The sequence below is a fragment of the Artemia franciscana genome, chromosome 15 (genome assembly GCF_032884065.1).
Source record: "Artemia franciscana chromosome 15, ASM3288406v1, whole genome shotgun sequence".
In the NCBI taxonomy this organism is placed as follows: domain Eukaryota; kingdom Metazoa; phylum Arthropoda; class Branchiopoda; order Anostraca; family Artemiidae; genus Artemia; species Artemia franciscana.
Window position 1 is genome coordinate 13,699,142 of NC_088877.1, and position 27,791 is coordinate 13,726,932.

The 27,791-nt window shown below is 36.0% G+C and overlaps 1 protein-coding gene across 1 annotated transcript in view; it reads right to left on the reverse strand.

The window, feature by feature from the left end:
* Positions 1-27,791, reverse strand: part of LOC136036533 (cGMP-inhibited 3',5'-cyclic phosphodiesterase 3A-like) — a 266,516-nt gene that overhangs the window by 202,854 nt on the left and 35,871 nt on the right. Inside the window, exons 3-4 of the mRNA XM_065718837.1 lie at positions 24,165-24,276; positions 21,314-21,486 (exon numbers count right to left, since the gene is read on the reverse strand). Coding sequence (XP_065574909.1) covers positions 21,314-21,486; positions 24,165-24,276 — 285 coding nt within the window. The remainder of the gene's footprint in view (positions 1-21,313; positions 21,487-24,164; positions 24,277-27,791) is intronic.

Below are 27,791 nucleotides of genomic sequence, written 5' to 3' on the forward strand. Positions count from 1 at the left end.
GTTGCGTGTTTATTTGTTGTTTTTTTTTTTTTTTTTTTCCAGGGGTCATCGTATCGACCAAGTGGTCCTAGAATGTCGCAAGAGGGCTCATTCTAACGGAAATGAAAAGTTCTAGTGCTCTTTTTAAGTGACCAAAAAATTGGAGGGTACCTAGGTCCCCTCCCATGTTCATTTTTTTCCCAAAGTCAACGGATCAAAACTTTGAGATAGTCATTTTGTTCCCCATAGTCTAAAACCTTAATAACTATGTCTTTGGGGATGACTTACTCCCCCAGAGTCCCTGGGGGAGGGGCTGCAAGTTACAAACTTTGACCAGTGTTTACATACAGTAATGGTTATTGGGAAGTGTACAGACGTTTTAAGGGGGATTTCTTTTGTTTGGGGGTGGGGTTTAGGAGAGGGGGCTATGTGGGAGGATCTTTTCTTGTAGGAATATGTCATGGGGGAAAAGAAATTCAATGAAAAGGGCGCAGGATTTTCTAGCATTACTATATAAAAAAAAACAATGAAAAAACAAACATTAAAAAGTTTTTTTCAATTGAAAGTAAGGAGTAGCATTAAAACTTAAAACGAACAGAGATTATTACGCACATGAGGGGTTCTAAAAATACTTTAGCATAAAGAGCGAGGTATTTAGGAGGAGATAAATACCTCGCTCTTTATGCTAAAGTATTTTTAGTAATTTCAACTATTTATTCTACGGCCTTTCTGATTCAGGGGTTATTATTAAAAAATCGGGACAAAACTTAATATTTAGTGTAAAGAGCGAGGTATTAACGAGGGGACAAACCCCATCATATACATAATAAAAAAATAAAATATAAAAGTTTGTTACGTAAGTTAATTCTTAAGTTACGTATATTTTTTACTAATAAAAATGTCCGTTAAAAATTAAAAGTTCTAGTTGCCTTTTTAAGTAACCGAAAAATTCGAGGGCAACTAGGCCTCCTTCCCCACCCCTTATTTCTCAAAATCGTCTGATCAAAACTAAGCGAAAGTCATTTAGCCAAAAAAAAAAGAATTAATATGCAAATTTCATTTTAATAATTGATGTGCGGAGAGCCAAAATCAAACATGCATTAATTCAAAAACTTTCAGAAATTAAATTTAAAAAAAACTAGTTTTTTTAACTGAAAGTAAGGAGCGACATTAAAACTTAAGACGAACAAAAATTACTCCGTATATGAAATTGGTTGTCACCTCCGCAATCCCTCGCTCTTTACGCTAAAGTTTGACTCTTTGCCACAATTCTACTTTTTAAAACAATTTAAAACTTTAGCGTAAAGAGTGAGGGATTGCGGAGGTGACAATCCATTTCATATACGGAGTAATTTTTGTTCGTTTTAAGTTTTAATGTGGCTCCTTACTTTCAGTTAAAAAAGCTAGTTTTTTTTATTTAATTAAAACTCAAACCTGATACGAATTATCCTGTATATGAAAAGGGACTAGCAGTCCCTTGAATCTCCACTTTTTACGCTGAAATTTAGCTAGCCCTTCACATAAAGAATAATATATTGCAAAAACAAAGTCACTTGGTGATAAAAATTCTATTAGGAAGAGGGGGTTGATGAAGAGGCAGTCTCCGTCATAGGCCGAATGATTTCTATGAAAATCTTGTTTTTATTTACTTGATTAACTAAAAGGCGTCCTGCAATATGTCAAATAGATACTCCTTATTATAAGAGTCCAAATCAAAAACGCCTCTTATTTGACCATGTTTCCAAACAGTGTCGAAATATAAGTATGCAAAAAGTAATGACATGGTAATAATAGGCCAAGTGTAGAGGTCGCTTAGTTGCTCATTCCAAGCATCCAATGTCATGACTATAATGGGTCATAATTTGTTGCCAGTTTTCGTTCATACTGTGAGATAAGTCGATGTCAAAATTGGTACGTTAAATACAATGTTTAGGTTTGGTAGCCAAATTATGCGTTTTTGCCAAATTGTTATCCAGGGAAAATTGGGCTGTTACTCCAAGTATTAATGAGAAGTGGTTTTTCCACAGGTTAGAGGTCATTAATCTATCACCAATAAGATTGTCTTAACTGTAGGGATTTGAATCTCGTAATTGATATAATCTAGGATTCACAAAAGAATCACATAAAACTACATCCTCTGAAACAAAACGGCCGCTTGCATCTAAATTCGTGCTCTAAACTTCTTTTCCAAACATTAAAATATATAAATTTATCTTTGTTAAACTATGGTGAAAGTTGGAAAAAATATGGCTCGTTTTCTTTCTATTAAAACCCGTGGGCCCCATCCATCTCACAAGAAACTAGACTCGCTGTCATTGCAAATGATATCTGAATGATTATCATCACTTCTTTCTAGCGACCAGGTTTTCCATTATATACACATGCCACTTGTTGACAGAAATTGCAGTGCAAAGGTGGTCCACCTGTCTCGCCACAGCTTCGAAAATGGTACAATATCGTCTCGCTATTCTGGACCAAGAGTTCCGCAAAATAGCACCAGAGCCACTTATTTCACGAAGGGGACTGGCGACTCTCAAATTTGAATCTTAAGTTTAATGGACTTTTTATTGTTTGGGTAAATAAACATAAATTCCTAACTTTTCTTTCTCAGTTTTTGCAGGGACTCCTGGATTAATAGAATGAAAGTGTGGCTTTTATAGATATACTAATTTTGGCACTATGTTTAACCAATAAGAGCGTGGAGTGCTCTGAATAGATAGTTATAGGGGTATGTTATGTCCGCGAAAGATGGAATACATAGAATGAAATGCTTGATTTGATAGACTGAATTGTTCCAGATGTGCTATTGATGTCAGTTTGGATCGGAGGCAATTTTAGGGGAGGGACAGAGGGACACTTGCCTCGGGTGCGTAAAGTATAGGGGGCGCAAAATTTCAAACAAATAATTTAACGGTTACAATTATTTTGCAATTTTTCAAATTTTAGTAATAAAGTAGTGGACGAAGTTAATAAATAAAAATAATTAATAGATTATTATTTAATTAATAGAACAACAAATTAAATAGTTGAAATGATTAATTCAAAATAATTAATAATGATGAAAAAATTTAAATAACAAATTTAAAAAATAAATTATTAATTATTTAATAAATTGAAAATAATTTGTGTTAATAAATAAAAACGTTGATAAAATTTGGCTAGAAAATTTTGTGGGAAACAGGGAAAGGGTGCTAATCAAGATTTTGCCCCGGCGCAAGAGAGGCCAGAACCGGCACTTGTGTGGATATATTAATAGTAAATTTTTGCAAGTATTTATATAGTAGGGTAAACAATCACTTTTCGAACAAACCTACATAAGATAAACAACTACTTTCTTTAGAATTCCGGACAAATTTTTGTTAATGTTTAAGACAAAAGGGTTTAATCTAGAAGAAAAAAAAACTTTTAGAGAGTTTCAGAACTTAATATTTGAATCAATTACTAGAAGTTTCATTAACATAGTTTAACTACATTCTTTGAAAGATTAAATAAAAGAACAAGTTTTTTCAATAGAAACTAAGGAGCAACATTAAAACTTAAAAAGAACAGAGATTATGGTAAATGTTCAGTTTCGTCACTAGCTGTCTAGAAACTATGCTGCGAAGCAGCATAGTTTTCAGCATAGTGATGACTGGTGCTGCGAAACAGCATAGTGATGACTGGAAATAGTATTTAAAATATAATTTCATTCTTACTGTACAGCCCCAACATTTCCCTCGGCTTCAAAACCCTGCCCACTTTACGCATTTTTATTTTGCCCCATGGAGGAGGAGGGTCAACCAGAAATGGATGCGTTTCAGAAATTAGCATTTCTAAGTGGTCTAAACAGGAAACTATGCTGCTTCTTAGCATAGTTTCCAGTTACACAGTTTGTGACAAAACTAAACATTTACCATAATTATTACACATACAAAAGAGTTCACCCCCTCGTCAATACCTCGCTCTTTACGCTTAAGTTCTGATTTTGTTCCAATTCTTTAAGAATGACCCCTCAATCACAAAGGCCATTTAATTAGAACAAGTAGCTCCTTTGAAAGTACAATAAAAAACTTCAGCGTAAAGAGCGAGGTATTGACGGGGGGGGGGGCAAACCCCCTCATATATGTAATAATGTCTGTTTGTTTTTAAGTTTTAGTGTTGCTCCTTACTTTCAGGATTATTATCAATATCGGTATTAAAAATATAACTCTCTAAACTGACTTTATTTAACATGTCTAAGAAAGTAGTTGAACTATCTAAATAGAACTTCTGGAAATCAACTAAAATATCAGTATCGGTATTAAATATTGCTCTCTAAACGACCTTTCTTTAAAATTTCTAAGAAAGTAGTTGAGCTACCTATGTAGAACTTCTGGAAATCAACTCAAATATCAATATCGGTGTTAAATACTGTTGTATCAGCATTAACATCAGTATCAGTATTAAATATGGCTCTTTAAACTAACATTCTATAAAATTTCTAAGAAAGTATTCGATCTATCTAAATAGAAATTCTAGAAATCAACTCAAATATCTGTATCAGTATTAAATATTGGTATCTAATTATATGTATTTTAACACACTTGTACTGTAAAATACTTGTGCTTCAAGGATTTCGATTTTTAACCAGATTAGCTATAAAAAAAAAACTTTCTAAAAAGGAAGTTTTCCAGAGAAGAAAAAAGGCCGTATTAAACTTAAGATCAGAAGTAATAGAAACCTACAATAACTAAAACTCAAAACCACTAGAAATTACTATTAAAGAATAAATGAAACCCAAAACGAATAGAAACTAGACCTACGTTGCCCGGGTAACGTGAAGTGTTGCGGCAGCCTTTGTCTGGCTTTGCCGCCTAAAATGTTGCGAGAGCAACACTTTGGTTTTGTTTCTTCGCTATCGGTCAGTAATCACATGATCAAAGGCTATTCCTCAGCGTTGAAAAAAAACAACAACAAAATAGTATCGAAAGAAGGGACTAAACTGACTTTGCAGCCAATTGAACTTTATCCTTTTCAATCGTAGATATCGTGACGGATTAAAACTCGGAAAAATATCTCATATAATCTAGTTGGTATTATAAAGCTATCCCTAACTTTTCAGGATCAAAATACCATAGATGACATTCTATCAAGCATTACGAGACTATCTCATTGTTTTACATTCTCGTTTGTGCTTGTTTCTTCACTATCGGTTAAATGATGAAGTTGTCAGCCTATCGAAGTTTTTAAAACGGTATGTTCAAACAAGAACGCAATCAGTTATCACATGATCAAAGGCTATTCCTCAGCGTTGAAAAAACAACAACTACAAAATAATATCGAAAGAAGGGACTAAATTGACTTTGCAGCCAGTTGAACTTTATCCTTTTCAATTGTAGACATCGTGACGGATGAAAACTTGGAACAATATCTTATATTATCTAGTTGGTATTATAAAGCTATCCGTAACTTTTCAGGATTAAAATACCATAGGTGACACTAATTATTACGAAACTACCTCATTGTTTTACGTTATCGTTTGTACCCGTTGCGTAAAAACTTAATTCTGTCAGATTTAAAGAGATCGAATACAATGTGCACCAATTTGCACAAATTTCTAGCCTAAAGTGAACAGATTCTTACTTACAAGTCCCTCTCCCGTGATAGGCATCAAGTTCACCGGAAACAAATAAATGGGTACACCAACTAGCAAAAGTTACAAACCCCTCATCACTACATGTCTTACCACTGGAACCAAATTGGTTTTACCATCAAATGCACTGGAAACAAATAATAGATACACCAACTAGCAAAAGTTGCTAACTCCTCATTGCCGAAGGTGATTATTACCTAACAGCCGACTGTTGCTTACAAGTCCTCTATATGTCTCACAATTTGTATCGGCCTAGATTTCGTTTCAGTGTGTACCTTACTACTGAAGTTGTCAACCCCTTGAAACTTTCAAACTGGTATATCTCATGAAGGAATTTTTGTACCAAAATATGAATGTCATATACTTTGATCAGTTCATCAAGAGCTATCGATTACCGTCGAAAAAAAAAATTCTATCTGTCTTAGCTCAAAAGTTGATTTTTTTTTTGCCGTAGGCCAACTTTCTAACGTCACCACTTAGAAAGGAGAAAAGGATAAGCTCCAATTTCTTTAGCAATGAGAGAACTTTTAAAGTTTATTAGGCACATCTGATACCATTTCCCAACCGCAATCACAAGTCTGAAAAACCGAATGATAAACTCAGCTGAAATCACGACCAGAAATGGGTAGAAACAATAGATGGCAGCACTTTCAGACCCGTGAGAAAATGCCACATTTTTGCTTCTGTAAATTTTGCTATTTATCACTCAAAGAAGATATATTGGCTGTGTGGCCGGGTAACTAGCTCATATATTTAACACTTATATATTTTAGTCCATCTTCAATTTGAAAGTGGTGCCTGCCTGCTTGCCTGCTAGAACGGAGCTTTCCACTCGAAAGCAGAAACATGGTTTGATGAAACAAAAGTTTGGCTGCACAACTTCAGATACTCCTCTCTGACATAGGCTATATAACTCCACTTCACTTCGCACACCATAGGCTCTGGCTCGTGGACAAGCAAAAACCATCTTTTTTGGCCCCAGGCAAGAGTTCTGCGGAAGTTTCCAAAATGTAATGTCATATTCATCAATCCGGAAAAAGGTCCACACTTTCCGTAAAAACCGCACAGGTTAGACCCTTACCAGTTTCCAGGAATAAGCTGAGATGGGCGGCATAGGAAAAAAAAACGGGACAAAACTAAAGTGTTGCTCTCGCAACACAATTAAATAAACAATCATAGCAAAAAAAATAGTGCAGGTACAAATATAAATGAATAAATAAATCTTAAAAAAAGTAAAGCTTAAGTTGAATACGCAATTCAAGCTTAAAACGAATAAAGTACAAATGAAACCCAAAACGAACAAAAAATAAATAAACATCATAGCAAACAAACAACTAACAGGTACTAATATAAATAAATCTTAAAACAAGTAAAACTTAAACTGAATATGCAAATCAAGCTTGAAACGAACAAAAGTCTCAACAAAAGAGTTTGGATTTTGCCTCCTTCTCTCACTGTAAAACTGTAAAACCCACTGCTTTATTTGTGCTTTAGTTGTGCCTTGTTTTCTGGCGGAGGGGGGTCAGGCCATGCAGAGAAGGGCAGGGGTCAGCTCCCTTAAATTTTGGAATAAAATATCATTAATAAGTTTTTTGATTTTTGGTGGGGGTTGGGGTTATCTGATCTTTGAAATATTTTCAAAACCCTCAAATAAGAACCTAACATGCCCCAGGGGCATAATATACAACACTTTCCCTCAGGCTTTCGGGGGTTGTGTTGACCCTGAAATTTTTGTTATCTGATCTTTAGACTTATTTTAACAAAATGTCTATCTCAAAGGTTCGATCATATGAAATTGGGGTAAAGAGGGCAGGGGGGCTTCTTTAACCCAGGGTTCTTTAAACCCTGGAGTTTTTATTATATGATATTTGGTCTATTTTGGTTCAAAAAAAAATCTAAAAAATTTGATCGGACACATTTGGGAAAAAGACAGTTGGTGGGAGGGGTGTTAGTTGCCATCATATTACTTTGGACTCTCAAAAAGGGAGCTAGAACATTATGTTTCTAGTCATTTGAGTCCCCTCCGAAGTTTAGCTCTTCCATAAAAACTTATATGCCTCCAGGGATAATTTACAACCCTTCTCTCAGGCTCTGGGGGGGGGGGGGGTATGTTGACTTCGAAGTTTTTGTTGTCTGATTGTTGGACTATTTTTAGAAAAATGGCTATCTAAAAGTTTTGATTGCTTGTGTTTGGGGAAGAGAAAATGTGTGAGGGGGGTTGCCCTCCGTTCACTTTCAAATCTTAAAAAAGTAACTAGAACTTTCAATTTCCAATCAAATGAGCCACCTCTGAAGTTAATACGACCACCCCTTACATAAAAATCTTATATTCCCCCGGTGCATAACTTACAACGCTTGCCTACTGACTCGGGGTGGGGGGTTGTGCCAAACCCGGAGTTTTTGTCATTTTATCTTTAAACTATTTTGAACAAAATGCATATCTCAAAATCTTGATGGAATGCGCCTGGGAAAGAGGGAATTGAGCGGGGGGGGATGGCTAGTTGCCCTACGACCACTTTTTACTCTTAAAAAGGACACCAGAAATTCGAATTTAGAATCGAATGAGCCCTGTCTGAAGTTTATAATATCAATCCTTCCATAAGAACTTTATATGCCCCGGGGCCATAACTTACAACACTTGCCCCCGGGTTCCTTGGGGGTGGGGCTATATGATTTTTGGTCAATTTTGAACAAAACGGCTATATAAAAATGTAATCGGACACTTTTGGGGAAAAGAGTGTCGGTGAGGAGGGGGGGGGGCTGGTTTACATCGGATCACTTTTGTCTCTTAAAAAGGGAACTAGAACTTTGAATTCGAATCATTTTATTTCGCTCCGAACTTTATACGACCACATTTTCCATATTACCTTATATACCCCCGGGGAACAAGTTAAAACTATTAGTTCTCCCACGCTCTGGGGGAGGGGGTATGTTAACCCCGAAGTTTTTGTTATTTGATCGTTGGATTATTTCAAAGAAAATAGCTATCTCAAATCTATCGAATACATTTAAGGAAAAGAAGGTGTAGGGGGGAGGGGGGGGGTAGATGCCCTCCGATCTCTTTTGACTCTTAAAAAGTTAACTGGAACTTTCAGTTTACCATCAAATGAGCTACCTCGACTTTACACGACTACCCCTAACATAAAATCCTTATATGCCCCCGGGACATAACATAAAACGCTTGCCACTGGGGTGTTGTATCGACCCTGGAATTTTTGTTATCTGATATTTGAACTATTTTCAATGTAATGGCAATATCATAATTATTATTGGATGGGTTTGGGGGAAAAAGAGGCATGGGCCTGGAGGGGAGGGGGGCTAGTTGACCTCTGATCTCTTTTGACTCTTAAAAAGTGAACTAGAACTTTCAGTTTCTAATCAAAAGAACCCCTTCTGATTTTTATACATGTAGTCCTTCCATAAAAACCATATATGCCCCCATGGTATAACTTGCAACACCTGCCCCTGAGCCCCGGGTGATTTTTTCATCCCGTATTTTTTTTATCGAATCCTTGAACCAAAATTAAAATCTTTATGATGCATTTGGGGAAAAAAAGCTGGGGGCCTATTTGCCCACCGATCACTTTTGACCCCTAAAAAGGGCGCTATAACTTCCGATTTCCAATCGAAAGAGGCCCCTTCAAAGTTTATACGACCATTCCTTCCATATTAAGTTTCCATACATTGACGCTAAAATACGACTACTAACAACTCATCAAGCTGTTCATAATTATGGCAATTAAGACATGTAACACTGATATAAACCTATATTTCGAAACTGGAATAGAAACCCTTTCGAGTTATAATTGTTAATAAGACCACTTATGCCTTCAATTCAATGCCATAGAATTTATGTAAGGTTTACGAAGTCGAGCTATATCCGAACTGATTCCAACTCTGCTCGAATTCTTGTACAGTGCAGACTCATACTATCCCTAAGAGGGATAGAAAAAAAGGAAGAACGTAGAGGGTTATATAGAGAGAAATAGAAAGAGAGAGGGAGGGGGGGAGAGAGAGAGAGAGAGAGAGAGAGAGAGAGAGAGAGAGAGAGATTGTAACTATGGATGTATCAGTTATACATTTGGAATAAACAAATAGTTTTGCCATTAGATTCGGCAATGAGAAAAAGATGCTGGTACTCATGGATTTAATCAGTATTTATTGCCAGTACTAATTTTATATTCTGATCTCCACCTGCAGGCACCCGTAACTAACGCAAATTACATTTGCCATAAAATACCAAACCCTATTTATCTTGTCTGTGAAAAGGTATGGATTTATTGTTTTAAACAATTGGATTTTTAAGTAGCTATTGAAGCACGAATTCCTATTAAAAGACACTGTTGCTTCGTTAGAAGAAAATTTTAAATGAACAATAATTAATGGACACCATTTTTTTTCTTCCTATTATAATAAAAAGAATTATCGTGTGATAGAAAGAGTGATAGTACTAACAAACTAATTTTACCGAACAGACGAGCAAGAACAACGCTTTGAACACTTGGCCGAATCCCGCATCATATTTTGTACTCAACATCAACACAAAGCGGAACTGCGTATCTTCGATAGACTATGTTTGGACGAGAAGAACTACATGCTAGGCTATATGCTGGGTCAATTTTTAACTAATGCAACTTTTTATGTAGCTGAGCATAAACATGAATTGAACAGCGCTTTGACCATTTTAGCGAATACCGCACCGTATTTTGTACTCAACTTCAACACAGAGCGGATTTGCGTATTTTCTATAGGCTATGTCTGGGCGAGAAGAAGTATATGCTAGGCTATATGCCGGGTCTATTTTTTAATGTTTTAAGGCAAATTTGTATGTGGCTGAGCATAAACATGGATTGAACAGCTTCAAACACAGTATTTTTATCATTATTATTATAATATATATATATAGCACAAATAGCCACTGGACTATTGGTGCCCTCTCGGGAAGGACATACCCAGTTAATTTTTTCCCCTTTACAGAAGAGTCTTTTTTCATAGTTTTAAGGGATTCACCATTGTTTTTTCCCCATCTTGAGAGCCCCACTTTCAGGGCCGGACTTATAGCTTAGACACTTCTAGGCCCATGTGTTTTTGTAGCTACGTTTTTGTGAGGTTTTCAGGGATAGTCGAAGCAGTGTACGGACAGGGTTGCCACCCCAGTCAGTTCCTAAAGTGCTAAAATTGCCCCAATTAGCGTGATACACAATAATTTCCGGTGCTACGGTCAAAAAATTGTTTGATTGTAGCGAGGTGACATAGGCCTACAGTCAAAGAACTCTCCCTGTCGTGACAGTTCGGTAGAGGTGATACCGAACTATCAGCTGCAATTCTTGGGAGACATCTGACACTTTATAAGCGGCCACGGAATTCCTGTATTGTTTTAAAATCCCTTTTCTGTGAACAGGCAGTGTGGCGACAGAGTACACCTGGCACTTTGACGATAAATCACATCAGTCCAGTTTTTGTTAAGAAAAATTCAATCAGTGATAATCTACTGTGCCTCCTGGCATTGTGTGATCCTAGGCCCGGGCCTACTGACAAATCCGGGCCTGTCCACTTGCCAACTCAGACCAGCTTGGAAAGAAACACTCACCCCTTAAAAAAAAGAGAAGCTCACCCACCACACACCAACCATCAGTGATAGAAGACACTTGAGCCTCAAAACTAATACTAGCAAGAGAGCTTCTTTATCTCACATCTCAAGGAATCTCAATCACATCTCAATCATATTCTCAAGGAATCTTTTCTGGCCTCACGGTCAGTTCTTCATATGTTCGGGGGATTGAAACAAGAGCATAATTTTGGCAGCAATTACTGGCTTCAGTCCCTCCAAATTACGGAGCGTGTTCCACAAAATACCTTTCCCCTTATTGTTTTAGTACTTCTTTTTTCCAAGTTTTTCAGCATTTATCAGGCTTTTTAACTTTAACTTAGATCTGCCTTTTTTCCTTTGTTTTATTAAGAAAAAAAAAACACTAAATCTTCCTTAAGGTTTTTTTTTTTCGCTTAAGTCTTCGTTAAATTTCGTTTATTGTGAGTTCTGTTTTTTCTTCTTCAATAGTTTGTTGTTCCATGTCCCACCTACTTCGTTCATGAATGTCCTATTTATTTTTTAAGGATTAGAAAAATGAAGAATTTAATTTTAATAGCCAATCCAAATTTTTGTCAAATCAAAAATAAATGTCGGTGGTTTAGAATAAAAACATATACACGTTAGTACGATTTACTTTGTAGGGTCAATCTGCTAATCAAGTTTGAGATATTAACGTTCACAGTGTTGAAAAATTTCCCATGAAAAGGTTGGCGTCCAATAGAATTATTTGCTGTTGCTGGGTTATTTAGCTAAAAAGCATTCACATCTGCTTTCTGTCATTCCTATTTAATTTTGGAATGTTCTATTGATTTGATAAGATTTTCTATTTTCCTTCTCATTAGTAAACACCGTGATAAAATAGCTTTAAATTCATTAATCCAAAGGAATATTTTCCCAAAAAACTTTTCAAAAAAAGTAAAGACAAATATTAAAGCTTAACAAGAGGAGAAAGAAAGTCATATAATAAGTATGAATTAAAATGAACAAAAATTAATATGCTCAATTAAATGAAAGACAACAAATAGAAATTAAAATGAATAACAAGATCAAGTCAAACTAAAAAAAAAAGAACAATGAAGGATAAAAATGAGGTAGCTGTCTGTTCAAACCCTTTAAACACTATAGCATCATTTGTGCTGGACCCACATATCTTATGCCTTCTTAATCAGTCCACAACTTGGGCTTAGCTCGTTGTAGTAGAGTAAAGATTTGAACCGTTTTTGTATTGAGTTAGGGGTGGCTCATTTTTGCACCAGATCCCTACGTGGCTTTGACTTCGCTAACCTTCGAAATTGAGAATCCTTGCATAATTCCAGTGTAAACAGGGTGCGACATGTCTATCTTTTTGCTAAAATATTGGTGACGAAGGAGGATTTTAGAGTTCACAATTTGGACTTCCAATCATATGCAAGGGAATCCTTTGCACAATCCTGGTTTTAACAACCTGGATTGCAATATGCCACTTATTCTAGTTTGGACCCTTGGGCTGTGGGCCATGTTCCCCTCGCGGCGCATTTGTTGGATCTTTCGATTATTCTGAGTGAAACGGCTATCAAAATTCGTACCTGATGCTACAGCGAAAGGTTGGGATAAGGGGTGCCTAGGGGATAAAATGCAAGAAAAGAGGCTGATTGCTTACGATTTACTTTAGCAGTAATTCTTGGCAGCAAGCCTAAGTTGGCAGTAGCCAACGCTACTGCGCTGACTCTGGCGTAGTTAGGGCTAAAAATTGTATAAATACAGCATAAACATACAATAAAATTTCACGTTTGACTAATGTTTTCGCTCTAGATAGTCAGTTTTATGATATAGAACTACAAGTTAGTGTATATCTAGTTAATGAGTGGCCCTTGTTCAATGTTAAGTCGAATCCAGAAACTACGGGAGGTAGGTTAGCTTTTTATCCAGCCTATCAGATACAGGTAGGTTGGCTTTTTATCCTTCCATTCAATATGTTACCATCAAAAATGATTGATAGTGATCCTTACTTTGGTATCGCCACCTGATTATCATGCTTAGAGCTAATACACTTTATTTGTTTTCTTGATCACCATTTAACATTGATGGGTTTGACTCCGTCCAATTCCATAAATAAAATGGTCCACTAATTTGGACCCCCCCCCCCATGACAACTGAGTGACTAGATTTCAATAAAAATATTATCCACAGATTTTCCAGGTTTTATAGGTTTTTGAGGCTGATCGGAACGGTGTTCATAGAAAATCGTGTAAAAAATCATTTTTTGAAGTTTGTTTTTAACTTCTGATATTCCATTCTCTCTGCCTCCATCTAGCCCCCGAACCCCTCCTTTCGAAATTCACTAAGTTATTATTTGTAATTACCTAAAAAACAGAATTGATAGGGGAAACAAAATGCTGATTCAAGTCATAGCCTACATAAGTTTTAAGTAAACAGTGAATTTTATCCTATTGTGCTTTACAAGGAGCTAAAGGAAGATCGGAGAGCAGGGGTAACATTCCTATAAATTTGGCAATTTTTGCTCATTTACAGTTTTACTCACCATTTACATGTGCAGACAATAACATGTAGCTCATCACATTTTTAGAAGAAAAGTAGCTTGAATCTGACATTACATACATCAATACTGATCAGTCAAGTCAAATGGGAGGGGGCAGGGAGGCCTCTTTCCCCCTCTTAATTTTTACAAATATTTATGAAGGGGGTATTTTCATTAATAAATATCCTTTTTTAGTATTTTCATTGAAAAAAAATGAAAAAACGATAAATTCTCCCTCCCCGATAAATACTGAAAATACACTTTGCCCCCCCCCCCAATTTTCGCAAATTGACCCCACTGATACTGAAGACCATTCTTGGAAGTAGGCTACTCCTTTGCTTTTATTGACATAGGTTCATTTTGTCCCGCGGAAGAAGTTAGTTATCTGACGCTTTCCATAGATCGATTTGCAGCTAATATTGTCGTCTTCTTATTTGAAATATCTCCAACAATCAGGAGTTTTTAATAAGTATATTCGGGCGTAATTTCCAAAGGAAAATTTCAATGGTAGGGCACCGCTAACCTTGTTGTAAAACCATAAATTGTCATCTTCAGAACCCTTAATTTGGCCCATTGACTACTAGCCAACAAGCGAAGCATTCCAGATGCTGGGCTATTTGCTTCTGCCAAAAGCAACTGGCTATTAAGGACGATGAAAAAAATGTTTTGCAAGCTAACGAGCCCGTTATTGTTTAAATTGAAAATAAAAAATGAGCTGAAAGGTTTTAGACAGCGATATAAAAAAAAGATAAGTGGCTTATCATAATGTTTGGCAGAAGTCTGTGAATTTAAATATCATGAAAAGACAACCAAGTACGACTTAGGCGTTTCCGCTAGACACAACTGACATGTGTATCTGCAATTTGAGCCCTGTCATAGAATTATTCTGGATGATACTCGAAATTTACAAATGACGAATCTTTCATCAGTGGGATCTGGATCCCCAACCAATTTCATACTTACAGATTTTCACGATGCTTTCGTAAATTCTCATAACAAACTTTCGCTCTGGATTTGGAGTAGTCTTCCGGGAACTTTACGACAAATATTCATAAAAATTTGAAAATGTGAATTTAAACCCTGAGAAGTAACAGAAGTTAAACCCTTAGAACACAAGTTCTTTTCATAAATAAAGCCAGTAGTTTAAATTGTTCCCAGACTTGGACTATGCACTCCGAACCCGAATATTAAACATGAACAAAAATTTCAATGGTACAAAAATTTATTTTTTCATATGCTAAATGTTTTGGAATCTTTTTTTCGAGGGCTAAACTCTCTTAAAGTTTCATTAATTAGGCTCGAATCTACTGAATTTGAATTTTGCTAGTCCAATATTCTTTTGATTTGATTTTGGGCAAATCTATTTTTGCTGTTTGAGTTTTTTAAGTTTTCCAGGAAATAATTATCTGATCCAAGTTTTCAATTGGATAAGGCCATACGATAACTCAATGAATCACCCTACCCTGTCCATCATAAGCTTTTTAGTCTGTTGGGGCAAACTATTTGAAATGGATTGGGCGATAAATTTTTATAACGTTTAGTGGGACAAGCTTCTTACAGTTTAGCGCATTTTGGAATTAATAAGAAAACAAATTCACACAAATAACTCCTTAGAGGTTCGATTGAGCCCGGACATCCGATGCAATAGCTATAGCTGATGACCATGTATCGTTGAATGAATTTCACCGACCCATCGATTAGTTATGCTAGTAACAAAAGACTTTGGTACACTCCCAGCCTTCCAAGAGATTTTGATAAGTTGCATACCATAAACAGAGAAAACTAATAGCCCAGCTCTTCCTTCCCATCAATTCTGGCTGCTCAGGATAAGACGTCTTCTGGTAAATATGCTTATGACAATCATCAACGCTTACCATTTCCTCATCCTACCAAAGAGATTGAATTAATTCTGGACTCTGAAAAAACCTCATTAGAACACTAATTATTACTTCTGAACAAGTTTTGTTGAGATCCAACAACCCTTTTCAGTAAATATCTAGATTACTGTTGTTTTGATACCTAATTTGGATACTTTAGTTTGGACTAATTTAGATACGAACATAATTGGGATCCCAGTGGCCATTCTTGGGGATGATGATAACATGAATATAGCCCTTCACATATATCCCTCTAGAGAAGCTTGGTTGAACAAGTCGTAAGATACTACAGCTATAGTTGAGAAACCATGTCTTGTTGAATGAATACCACCAGCACGTCTAAAAGTTACGCAGGTAAAATGCGATTTTGATACACCCCCGGCCTTCCACGAGGTAAGGTCAGCTGCACACTATAAACAGCCATAACTATAAGCCTAGCTCCTCGTTCCCAAATTCTGTTTCTTCAGGATATAACATCTCCTTCTGGTATATAAGCTTAACACAATTACATAGTATCACTCCTTCTTCTTCCCCTAAAGAGATTTAATCAAATCTAGACTCTGAAAAGGCCAAAGTAGAACTCTGACTGTAACTTTTTTTGGTAAGATCCAAAAACCCTTCTTGGCACATACTTTGATTACTACGATTTAGATACCTAATTTTCACTGGACAAATTAGTTAAGAATTTAATTAGAATCCCAGTGACTATTCTTGTGGTATGCAGATAACAAGATTGGAGTACTTACAGATACCTCTTGAATGGTCCGATTGAACACGGGCATCCAATACCGTAGCTAAAGCTGATGGCCATATTTTGTTGAATGAATTCCAACCCATCAAGTAGTGAGGCCAATAAAAAGAGATTTTGGTACCCTCCCGGCCTTCCACGAGCTAGGATCAGCTGCAAACCAGCAAACCATTAACAAAAACAACTGCGAGCATAGGCCTTCATTTCCACCACCACGTCTGTTCAGCATATGACGTGTCCTTCGGGTAAATATCTGGTAAATAAGTCTATTACTTAGTCTCACCCCCTCCTCCCAGAAAAACTGAATCAATTCTAGACTCTGAAAAAGCAGAAGTAAAACATTAACTGTTATTTCTGACTAAGTTTTGTTATAACATGCATGCACATAGTGTTTTTCGCTTGTGTTCAGTGTCCCCCTCAACACTCCCTGAAAGTTTCACCTCAATATCCTTATCCACATTAGTAGTAATAGTAGGCGTCGTCGTAGTGGTAGTATTAGTAATAATAATATGCATATAGTGTATTTGGGTTGCATCAACATCTCCCTTAACACACCCTGACAGCTTCAACTTGATACCTTAGGCCGTCCCTGGGGTAGTCCTAATACACCCTTTTAACAGCCTGCGTGCACATAGTGAGCTTCGATTTAGTTCAAAATCTCCCTCAAAATTTCTTGAAAGTTTCCCCTTAATACCCTTAGCCTTAATAATAGTAGTAGTTACAGTAGTAACTGTAGTAACTGTAGTAGTACCAATAGTGTAGTATACGCATAGTGCATTTTCGTTAAATCAACAAACCCCTCAACATGCTCTAAAATTTTCAACTTAATGCCCTAAGCTGTTCCTGGGATATTGCTCACACCCTTTTGACCACTTGTCTCCGCGTAGCCTTTTAAGTCAGTTAAATATCCCTCTTAATGGTATCTAAGGATTTCATCTTAATAAGCTTAGTTTTAGTAGCAGTATGGCAGCGACTTCTTCTTCGTAGCTGCGATAGTCGGACTCTGAAAGCAAAAGAAAATCACGATCGAACCTTGCTGGATCGCCGCTTTCACCAAAAAGGTTTTGTGTGCCTTAACGTCATTTTAGCATCCCATACGTTTGTAAACAAAGCTAGAAAAAGTGGTGATATGTCTTCAACAGTGAAGTATGAAAAACTAGTATGTTTTTGGTCATACTGTCGAAGACCAGAAGACTTGCTTCTCAATATAGCACTCAAAATCACCATACAAATCCCTGGGAAGAAATGTGTGGGAGGAAGAAATGTTAATGTGCTATGATGGAAAGTCATCATAAGTCATTTGAATGAATATCGATATCAATCCAACAGATTGTTCCCGTCACCACAAATGAAGATGGTATTCACAAGTGGCGATATAGCAACTCAAAATCAGTTGTCAATATAGCACTCAAAATCACCATGCCAATCCCTGGGAAGAAATGTGTGGTAGGGCACGTATAAAAAAAGTCATCATAAGTCATTTGAATGAATATCGATATCAATCCAACAGATTGTTCCCGTCACCACAAATGAGGGTGGTATTCACCAGTGGCGCAATTTTGTCAAAATCCAGGGGGGGGGGATTAAAGTTGGAGCCAATTATCCCAAATCAACTGAAAATGACAGTGAAAACTGAAAAATGAGCCATATAGTACCATTAAGGCAAAGCTTTACTAAAGAAAACTGACCCGTTTCTGGTCGATGCTAGAATTATGCAGGCTTATCTTAGTTTTGACAAGATTTTTGAAGAGACCACATTTCAGCAAGGAGGGGATAAAATGGGATCTGGGAGGGGCAGTAGCCCCCTTGTTCCATTGCAAATTATGCCACTGGCATTCACAATTGCTATGCTTCGTTAGAGAAGTAGCACAGGACCAGACTGTACTGAGAGAGCAGAAACCAGAGACCAGGGAGAGCAAAAACCAACTGATATCCTACAGGAAGTAAAAGAAATCGACAACAAATAGTCGTTTTATAAGTCAGAAAAATAATAAAATAATGTAATAAAAAAATATAATAATAAATAAACTACGTAATCATAAAAATAATAAAATTACAAAAATAATGTAAGCAGTTTTTATTGCAATTTAAACTTCAAATAAACCCTTTGGACATACAAACCTATATCACATTTAATTTGGTAAGAAAAATATATTTGCTTGATCTTTTTCTCATAATGATGTTTATGGTCTATGATTTACATACATCCCAATAACTTTCAATTTGCATTTGCGTAGTCTAATGAGTAATTAGAAGTTAAATACATTCCATCTATGGGTGGCTATTATACAACAGTCCCATTCCGAACATATGGGTTACCAACTAGTTTACTTGATGTGCGCTGTATTTTAAGAATAGGGGTATGGAAGGTATACATGCAGAGGAATGTTTTTCAGGGGGTAGTGGGAATTAAAAAAAGGATGAACAAACTTTCAATAAAATAATTTAGGAAATTATGAAAGAATTGGACAGAAATAGATTCTGGGAAGGGGTACCCTCCCCTGGGTACGTTCCTAAAAGAATAGATTTCAGCTTCCAACTTGGAGATCAACATCTGCACATCTACGGAAGAGTAAGCAATTAAAGAGTTAACATCGGATTGTCGTAAGCAAATCAAGCAGCTAAAGATTCCTTCACAGAAGTGCGCATCTCTATGATTCAAATATGTATGTCTGCATCTTGTAAACCTGTGATTCCAAGAAATAGCATCCAGAAACCTTAAAGTGAATGTTCCCTCTGAAACAAGCGATTCTATGACAATTCTGCTGCTGTAACTTGCACCAAAGAGACAGGGTACTTGCATCATTGGATTCATTAGTCTCAGATCTACCCATTCACCGAGCCAGAATTATGATATCACTTAGACTTCTTGTTGTGGTAAGATTTAAACTTTCTTAAAAAACAGGAAGATTTTCATTTTCTCAACAATTTTCAACCACTTTTCTACGTATTTTAAATCTTAAAATCCATGTTCACAACCTATCAAAATGTAACCCGGCAGATGAATACAGCGGAATCCCAGCTATAGATGGAAATCAAAACTGTCATCTGTGTTGATATATGAAAGCAGTAAAAGAGAAGACAAACAACACGGTAAAAATAGCACCGAGAACATAAACCGTATAAGCTTGCAATAGCAGAACATCTACGGTAATCGGAGGACAAAAAATGAGAAGCAAAAATTACACCTCTTCAATACTGCTATTGTGGCGTTCATTCCTAGTTACTCTATATGTGAGCCGTCCTAGCTGAGTGGATTGGTGCGCAGAATTTAGGATACTTCGTCCAAGAGGGTGAGGGTTCGAATCCTAGTGTACCCAGTTATTTGGTTAGGGACGTGGGTCTGTGGCGTGACTCTGTAAGCTCAGCCAGAGTCCTCCCAGCTCTAAATGGTACCTGGAGAAATCTGGGGAAACTAACAGGAAGGGTATGCGAAAGCACAGGATGGCTGGCCACTATCCCCTCCCATTGCACTTCCTAACTGAAGGGCTTTGAGACGGATATTAGCACCACCGGCTCGGAGCTTAAGGGGCTAGTGCCGCATCCTTTGCCTTTACCTACCTTTACTGTATATCCTGATAGTGCAGGGTACCTTCTCCAGCATTCTCTGACGCAAAAACATTTGAATTCAGAAGATGGGACACAATGCGCTTTTTATGCAGTATCTACTAATGGAAACCATACTCTTAACGGATGAGCCTTCTGTATTTTCAAAAATATTTTATATTATAAGCGACGCCTCTGTTTGATTGAGCATATCTTTCAAAATATTTTTAAGCCCAACTCTTTATATAAATGTAGCGTTACCTAAAAAGGCAGCCACATAAATCTCGTACTACGTCCTTTTCTATCTCATCAGTCAACAACGACCCCTACCTTCACCAATTCCATGTTCAGGTGAATTTATAAGACTGAAACAACTCTCTTTAGATATTTGTCTTTACGAATTTCGATTGATCACTGATTTTTCTCTACCAAAATTATGAAATGATAAGCCACCTAAAAGAACGTGCAATGTCAAGGAATGTATGCGCTGAAGGTTTTATCGGCCATTCTGTGATCCGGCAAATTACACGTAAAAGTAAACCAATCGATCCTATTATCTTAAGCAGGACAAGCCAAGACTCGAGTATCTGAGGAAAAGCTTCATTTGTTGCAGCACCGTCTATTTGGAATAATCTTCCTTAGGAATTTATTCCAAAAAAAGTATTTGTTAATTCATTCAAAAGAAGGCCTTTTGACTTTTACGGCCTTTAAGTGGAGCGAGGTAAAGGGTCCACTATCGGCATACCAGATACTAAAAAATACCTGGCGTAGTGTATCTAGGTTTTTAAGTTTTTCTTGAAAAAAAAAAACAAGCATACTTAATGATTTCTTTCTGAAAAAAAATTAGGGAGATTCTAAGAAGCTGACAAAAAATGGAAGTATTTATACCCAAAATCCTTATATTATTTCCAGCATTTTCAAAAGAAAATTGTACGAACTTACTACCCAACATATTTCCCCCTCTCACTTTCTCTAGCCAAGAACAAAGGAATGTAAAGGAAAAAAAGTAAATTCAGGATATTAGCAGAAAAAAAGGAAACTAAATGCAATAATAAATAAACAACTAATAGTAACAATCTTATACTTGGTAGCTTTATCTATATATATTTATGCTACATATATCATCGGATTATATCATTAGATTACATCTCCTAATTATATCATTGGATTTATTAGTCTCAGATCTATCTATTCACTGAGCCAGAATTACTATATCACTTAAGAGTTCTTGTTGTGGTAAAATTTAAACTTTCTTAAAAAGTAGGAAGATTTTCATTTTTTTTAAATCTTAAAAACCATGTTCACCAAATTTCAAAAATACACTAATTATTATATATCCTGATGCTGCACTCTTTTCAAAGACTTTGTGAAGAATTAAGTTAGCTCCGTTTCGGAATTAGGGTTCTTCGGTATCTAAATTTTAAGACGATAGTCCTAAACTTACCTTAGGCAGAGCCGATAGCTTCTCTCCCATTATTTCTTCTGAATCAGAACTATTGACTTCACCGACAGTCACTACCGGTCCTTGTGCATACCGGGGTTTGACAGACAAACATTGGTTGGAATTTATCACATGAATGGACTTTGGCTCCGGGGGGCTTAGCAGACTTGCTAGGGCTAAAATTAAAATTAATATTTTTAAGTAAAATTAAAAAAAAAATTGTGTATACAAGACACTGGGGAACAATTTGCCTCACAAAACAATTCGTGGTTTGATGACCAAAAAAACTCTAAAAAGCAGAATTTTTATACCAATAAATACATCAAAAGAATCCAATTTTTATGCTGATTTTAAATATATAAGTTTCATCAAGTTTAGTCTTACGCATCGAAAGTTACGGGGCTGAGCAAATTTGTCTTATTCTCGAAAAAAGGGGGAAACACCCCCTAAAAGTCATACAATTTTAATGAAAATCACACCATCAGATTCAGCGTACCAGAGATCCCTACTGTAGAGGTTTCAAGCTCCTATTTGCAAAAATATGGAATTCTGTATTTTTTGCCACAAGAATTAAAAGTAAAATTGAAATTAAAAGTTCTAGTGCTCTTTATAAGTTACCAAAATAATTGGAGGGCAACTATGCTACCTCCCACGCTCATTTTTTCCCAAAGTCACCGGATCAAAATTTTGAGATAGCCATTTTGTTCAGCATAGTCTAAAAATCTAATAACTATGTCTCTGACGAAAAATTAAACTTCGACAGTCCCCGGGGGAAGGGCTGCAAGTTATGAACATTTCCCATTGTTTACATATAGTATTGGTTATTAGGACGGTTACAGAGGTGAGGGGTTCGGGGGGAGGGGTTACGTGGGAGTATCTTTCCATGGAGGAATTTTTCATGGGGGCAGAGAATTTTCCATGGAGGGGTGCCGATTTCCCAGAAATTATTTATAAAACGATAAGCAATTGAATAAAAAATACAACTTTTTCAACTGCAAATAAGGAGGAACATTGAAACTTAAAACAAACAGAAATTATTAACTATATGAGAGAGTTCATCCCCTCGTCAATACCTCACTCTTTACGCTAAAGTATCTTAGTACTTTCAAAAGCCTTAGCTATTAATTCTAATTAAACGGCCTTTGTGACTCAGGTGTCATTCTTAAAGGATTGGAACAAAATTCGAACTTTAGCGTAAATAGCGAGGTGCTGATGAGGCGGCAAACCCCCTCATATACGTAATAATTTCTATCCGTTTTAAGTTTTAATGTTACTCCTTACTTTCAGTTGATGGAACTTATTTTTATTTTTATTTAATTCACAATCAGGTCAAAACCCTATAATCACCCCGAAATGTGTTGGAATTTGGCAAAGCGCATCATGGCGCATTCTAATAAAAAGTAAACTTAGTTTTTCCAGGTATCCATTTAGCGCTTGGTCGAGTCTAGCTGAGGTTAAAGGGTCACACCACTGACCTGTTTCCCAAGCCAAATAACCAGCGATACCAGGAATCGGATACCTGTCCTCAGGGACAAAGGATTTCAATTCTAGCGTGCTAACCACTTACCTAAAAGGCTGGTGAAAAATTTAGGTTTGCGGAAAACATTATTGGTTAGTTCTGTTTAAAATACAAAGTGGCTTATGATTCAGCAGATAGCTAAGGAATAGTCAGGAAAGCAAGGTTTCACTTCGAATCTTTCAATAATAAAAGAGGTTTTTCTTCGAGACCGTAGAACACCTATTCTACTTTAACTGGTAATAATTTTAATTAAATAATTAAAAAAAAAATTGGTAAGAACAAATAAATTAAAAACTTATAACGAATATTCAAGCATTAATCAATGGAAAAAAAATGTTTTAACACTTGAATGACAATCTTTGATTATACAAAGGTTCATCATGAATACAGAAAGCTAGGATCGATCGAGAACTTCGATACTAGAAAGTGAATAAAAATTAAATTGTGAAATTAATCGATTTGACGTGTAAATATACAACACCCCACGAGTCATCCTTAATGAAATGTGCTTATAATTAAATGAAAATGAAAACTAGCGCTCAATCTGAGGCAGTACGATTTTTTGCTCTTTACTTTATAGTAAACCAGAAACAATACAGTAGCTACAAAAGGTATGTTATCTTTTAATCCTGTGACTTAAAGTTTTATGCAAACTTTTAATTTTCTTCTATATGGCTCTTTCAGTACAGCAGAGAGGAGACTGGGCAACCTAACAGAGTCATAGAGCATGGAAAATTGAAAAGTTGTTCAGGCTTCGGGTACTTAAAACCAAAAAAAAATTCTACCTTCTATTAGATTTTTTTTTTAGTTCAACCCACTTTTGGCTGTTTGTTAGAAAATCCAGTTGCTTCTTCCGTGATTGAATTTACGCCAACGATTTCCTCTTATACTGCTCTAAAAATTATGTAACCAACATTCACCAACACTAACCAAACACTAAAAAAAATTGCATTTGCAATTGCATTACCTCGCTCTAAAGGTTTGGTGACTATACTTCTTTTGTCAGGTAAATTGGAATAGAATATGTTCCTCATTACACAAATAGAATCTGTTTCTTACAATTTGAAATGAAAAAAAAACTTTTTAATATTAAATTGTCTAGCTGATTAATGTGGCTTGCTTTTGTTTTGTATATCGTATGCAATTATTTCTGTTGGTTTTAAGGACCATTTTCTTCCATGGGGGATCTTTGAATATCAAGTTTGCGTCTTACATTGTTTTATTGAAGATAAAATAATGATGACCAGTAAAATAAATAAACACATTGGTCAGTTCCTTGATAAAATTAATCAGTATCTTGATTTCCATTTAAGGTAAAATTGAGTCAAAATTTACCTTTAAGTCCACTTATTATGTGTGATGGTAATTGTGAAGATTCAAGCAGCATGTCCGTAACCAGTCCATGTGCCTCTGCTATCAAAGCGGCGTCAGCAATATGTGGACAACCCTAAAATTAATAGATGGGTTACATCTCCCGTTATATAAGTCTTGGCAACACATTCCGTGGGATATATGACAAACTAAATGGACTCTCTTCCCATACATCTTTCCTGCTGGGGTGGGGGGATTAACGGTTCCAGGCGTATACACATTAAATAATTAGACGGGATGTTTATATAGACGATCGAGATATTCAAATCAAAATGAACATCGAAAATTGGCTTAATATGTGACATGAAAGAAGAAGAGCGTCTACCTCCCAAAATGAATAATCAGTTTTTGTCAGAGTTGTACTATCACATTATACAATCACAATTTCCTCCAAAAAGGAAAGTAACGGAACTGAAAATTCTTTTTCGCATCTCTAAGTAAAAGGGCCCAAGAGCTCATATTCCAAACACGGAAGTTTTTAGAAATAGCTAATCTAAAATTCGAACTTTAAATCTCCAGCTCTATCCACTTCTGACATAATTAGTTATTGCGACAATAGCATTGCGATGGTTTTTATGCCTTCCAAGACAATTTGTAACAGTATAAACAATTAGGGTATCAAAAGCTTCAGTTTCAAACTTTTCTATTGAACGAGAAAAAGGGTATAAGGCATTTGAAAAAAAACATCGGAGTAAGCTTATATACTGGTATGAGGACAAACCACAGAGAGACAAACGCAGGGGCACCAATTAATGATAGTTTAGGGGCGGTTAGGATTTTTTTTTAACGAAGATGTAAAAGAAGAGTATTTTTCAATATCCAGGTGGAGGGGCATTTTTTTTCAATTTTTTTAAATGAAAAAACCATTTTCTAATCTGGGGGGGGGACAATTCCTCCTCTCAATGGCACTTCTGGACAGAGTACTGCCTACTTGTACAACAATAAAAAATTGAACCGAAAAGTTGTCGTTCTTTTTCTTGGCTTAAAATTTCACACAGCGAAACAAAGCAGGTGGAGTTAAAACTTTTTTTTTAATTGGCTTAAAAATTCCACATGGAAATACAGAAAAACCAATTAGGTTTTAAAATGACCGGGTTATTTGGCTCCTTCTTCTGACTTGCTCAAGAAACAACCTGATTAGCTCACCAAAATGTGTCAGATGTAAAACAACGAAATCAAAGCATATTTTTACCGTGGAATTACAGGAAAGTAATCTGTAACATTCTCTTTGACTAAACCAATATTTTTGATGTACTCCTTTGAGCAGGTTGATGGTAGTTTATGCGGTCTTGTAGAAGGATCAAAACATCCAGAAAAGGGATTTATACTTGAATTAAATACATTTTCTTTTAAATGAATAGATTAAGCATCAATATTCTCATCATTTTGATTTCGAACGACCAAGATAAAGAAGTAAAGAAAAGAATTAACCTTGAACTGAGAATTGAGCTTTGAGAGAATTAAAAAGAATAAGAGAATTGAGAAAAGAGAAATTGAGAACATAATAAATAGAAAAGATAATAAAAGATAATAGATATATATAAATAATAAATAAAATGAATAGAAAAGAGAATTGAGAGAATTAAAAAGAATTAAAGAATTGAGCGATTAGCATTAAACACAAAGCAGACATTAGCAACAAAATTTATGCCGAAGGACAAACCTAATTAAATTTTAGAAATTTACGGAACTTTTCAAATGCCTCTCTTTGCATGCTATTCACTAGAAAGAAGAGCTAAATTGAGGAGAAAGACTGCGTCATTCCTTTCAATTTCTTAAGCTATTAAATTTTGACAGTTGACCTTAAGGCATATGTTTTTGAGCACTAAGGAATTCAAAGACAAGATCTGTTACATAATACCATCAAAATGTTTAAAAAAATTACTGTAAAAATGGCCTGTCAATATCCCACTTTTGAATAACCTACTCAACAACAGTAAAGGTTATGTCACCACTAGGAAAAGAACATCATTCACCAATATTTTTATTCAAAAGCAAACAGGCCGAACCACTAGAAACAATAACATACATAAAGAGACATGGGTTCTTTCTCAATTAGGGTTGGGAGGGGCTTTAATCCCTCACTGAACATAAGAGGATTACCGGAGCTGCCAAAAAAAGAATGCCAGATTTGAAAAGCCGGATTACTGATCTATTTTAGTCCACCAATCATACAGTTTGAATCCTCGTACGAACTGGTTCAAACATAATGCAGCTGGCATGCCTTATCGCTAAAAAGTTGTTGTTGTTGTTGGGGGGAGCGGAGGCTACTATGGTTCCCTTTTCATATAGAATACAGTCCTTGGGTGATCAGAGTTCAACTGGGGTGTTTCAGAGGAAGGTATGTCTGGAGGTGCTGGAGCCGGCGTCAAATGTGACTTTTCCTATGGAAATATACTAAGTTACCACAAAACCGTAATCTAGTAGAACTCAAACAGAAAATTCAGCATGTGCTCAAAGTTGACGGAGAAATATGAGAGCGATTGATGCTTAATTACACGGATAGAACGGGTATTGTAGGGCTAGCATATGAGATCATACGCCCGATATTGCGGTTTACGTATACCGTTTCACGTTTCACGGTAATGCGTTTCACGTATCTCAACATCTCCCGAAGAGACTGGTGTTTTGTCTGGTTCTTTCAAATGCATAAATTTAATTTAAAGTATATTCAAATCTGACATTCTTTTTAGGTACCCTTGAGCTCCTATTTAAAGTACCTTTTTGAGGTATATTCTGTTAGAACCTTCAACTTACATCTAAGTCCAAATAACAGATATCTAGCAATTTTCGTGCAACAAACTTATGTAACAGATTTTTCTCGCTGATTTTTTTTTTCTGGACTTAATTCTTAAATATACCATACAGGTTCCAGTCATATGATTTAGCACTTAAAATGGCAAAATAGTGTTTGATATATAGCATTCAAGAAAATTGTATTTAATAAAATCAGACACCTTCATTTTTTTTTCTTCAGAGCACAGAGCAAGCAATTTTGTCTCAACCTCCGATAGGTTTTTTTAACCATTTGATCAGAAATTTCTAACGGAACACACGTATTTCACCAGAAACCTCCCACCCACAGGGGACCAAACAAATTTCTCTTTATTATTAAAAAACAATAACAATAATAAGTAACGCCAAATGGCTTAATTAATCGGGAGAAAAACAATTCCACCTAGCCATTTTCCAGCGATGTCCTGTTGTTAAGAAAGTTCAATGGATAATGGGTTTTTGTAATTTATCGATTTTGCGTAAATATCATTTAGCGTCCTTGATTCAAGCGTTCAAAAGTTCCAGGAACGTCCTTGATCAATCCTTGATTTATTAATTTAAGAACAAAAAGAGTTCAAATTTTTCAAAGAATTTCAACCGTGCCAAGAATGCTACTCAATGCCGGCAAAAATCCTAGTGAACAGAAAAATTTTCCAAGGAGAGGGGAGGGGTACGTCAAAATAAATAATCCCGAGGGGGCAATAGACTAAAAGTTAGAAGAAATAGCCCGTAATTTCTCAAATGCAGCAAAATTTCCCATTTTTATTTATTTTGCCATTCCACGAGGAAAGTGTTGAATAGACGCTGAATAGCGTT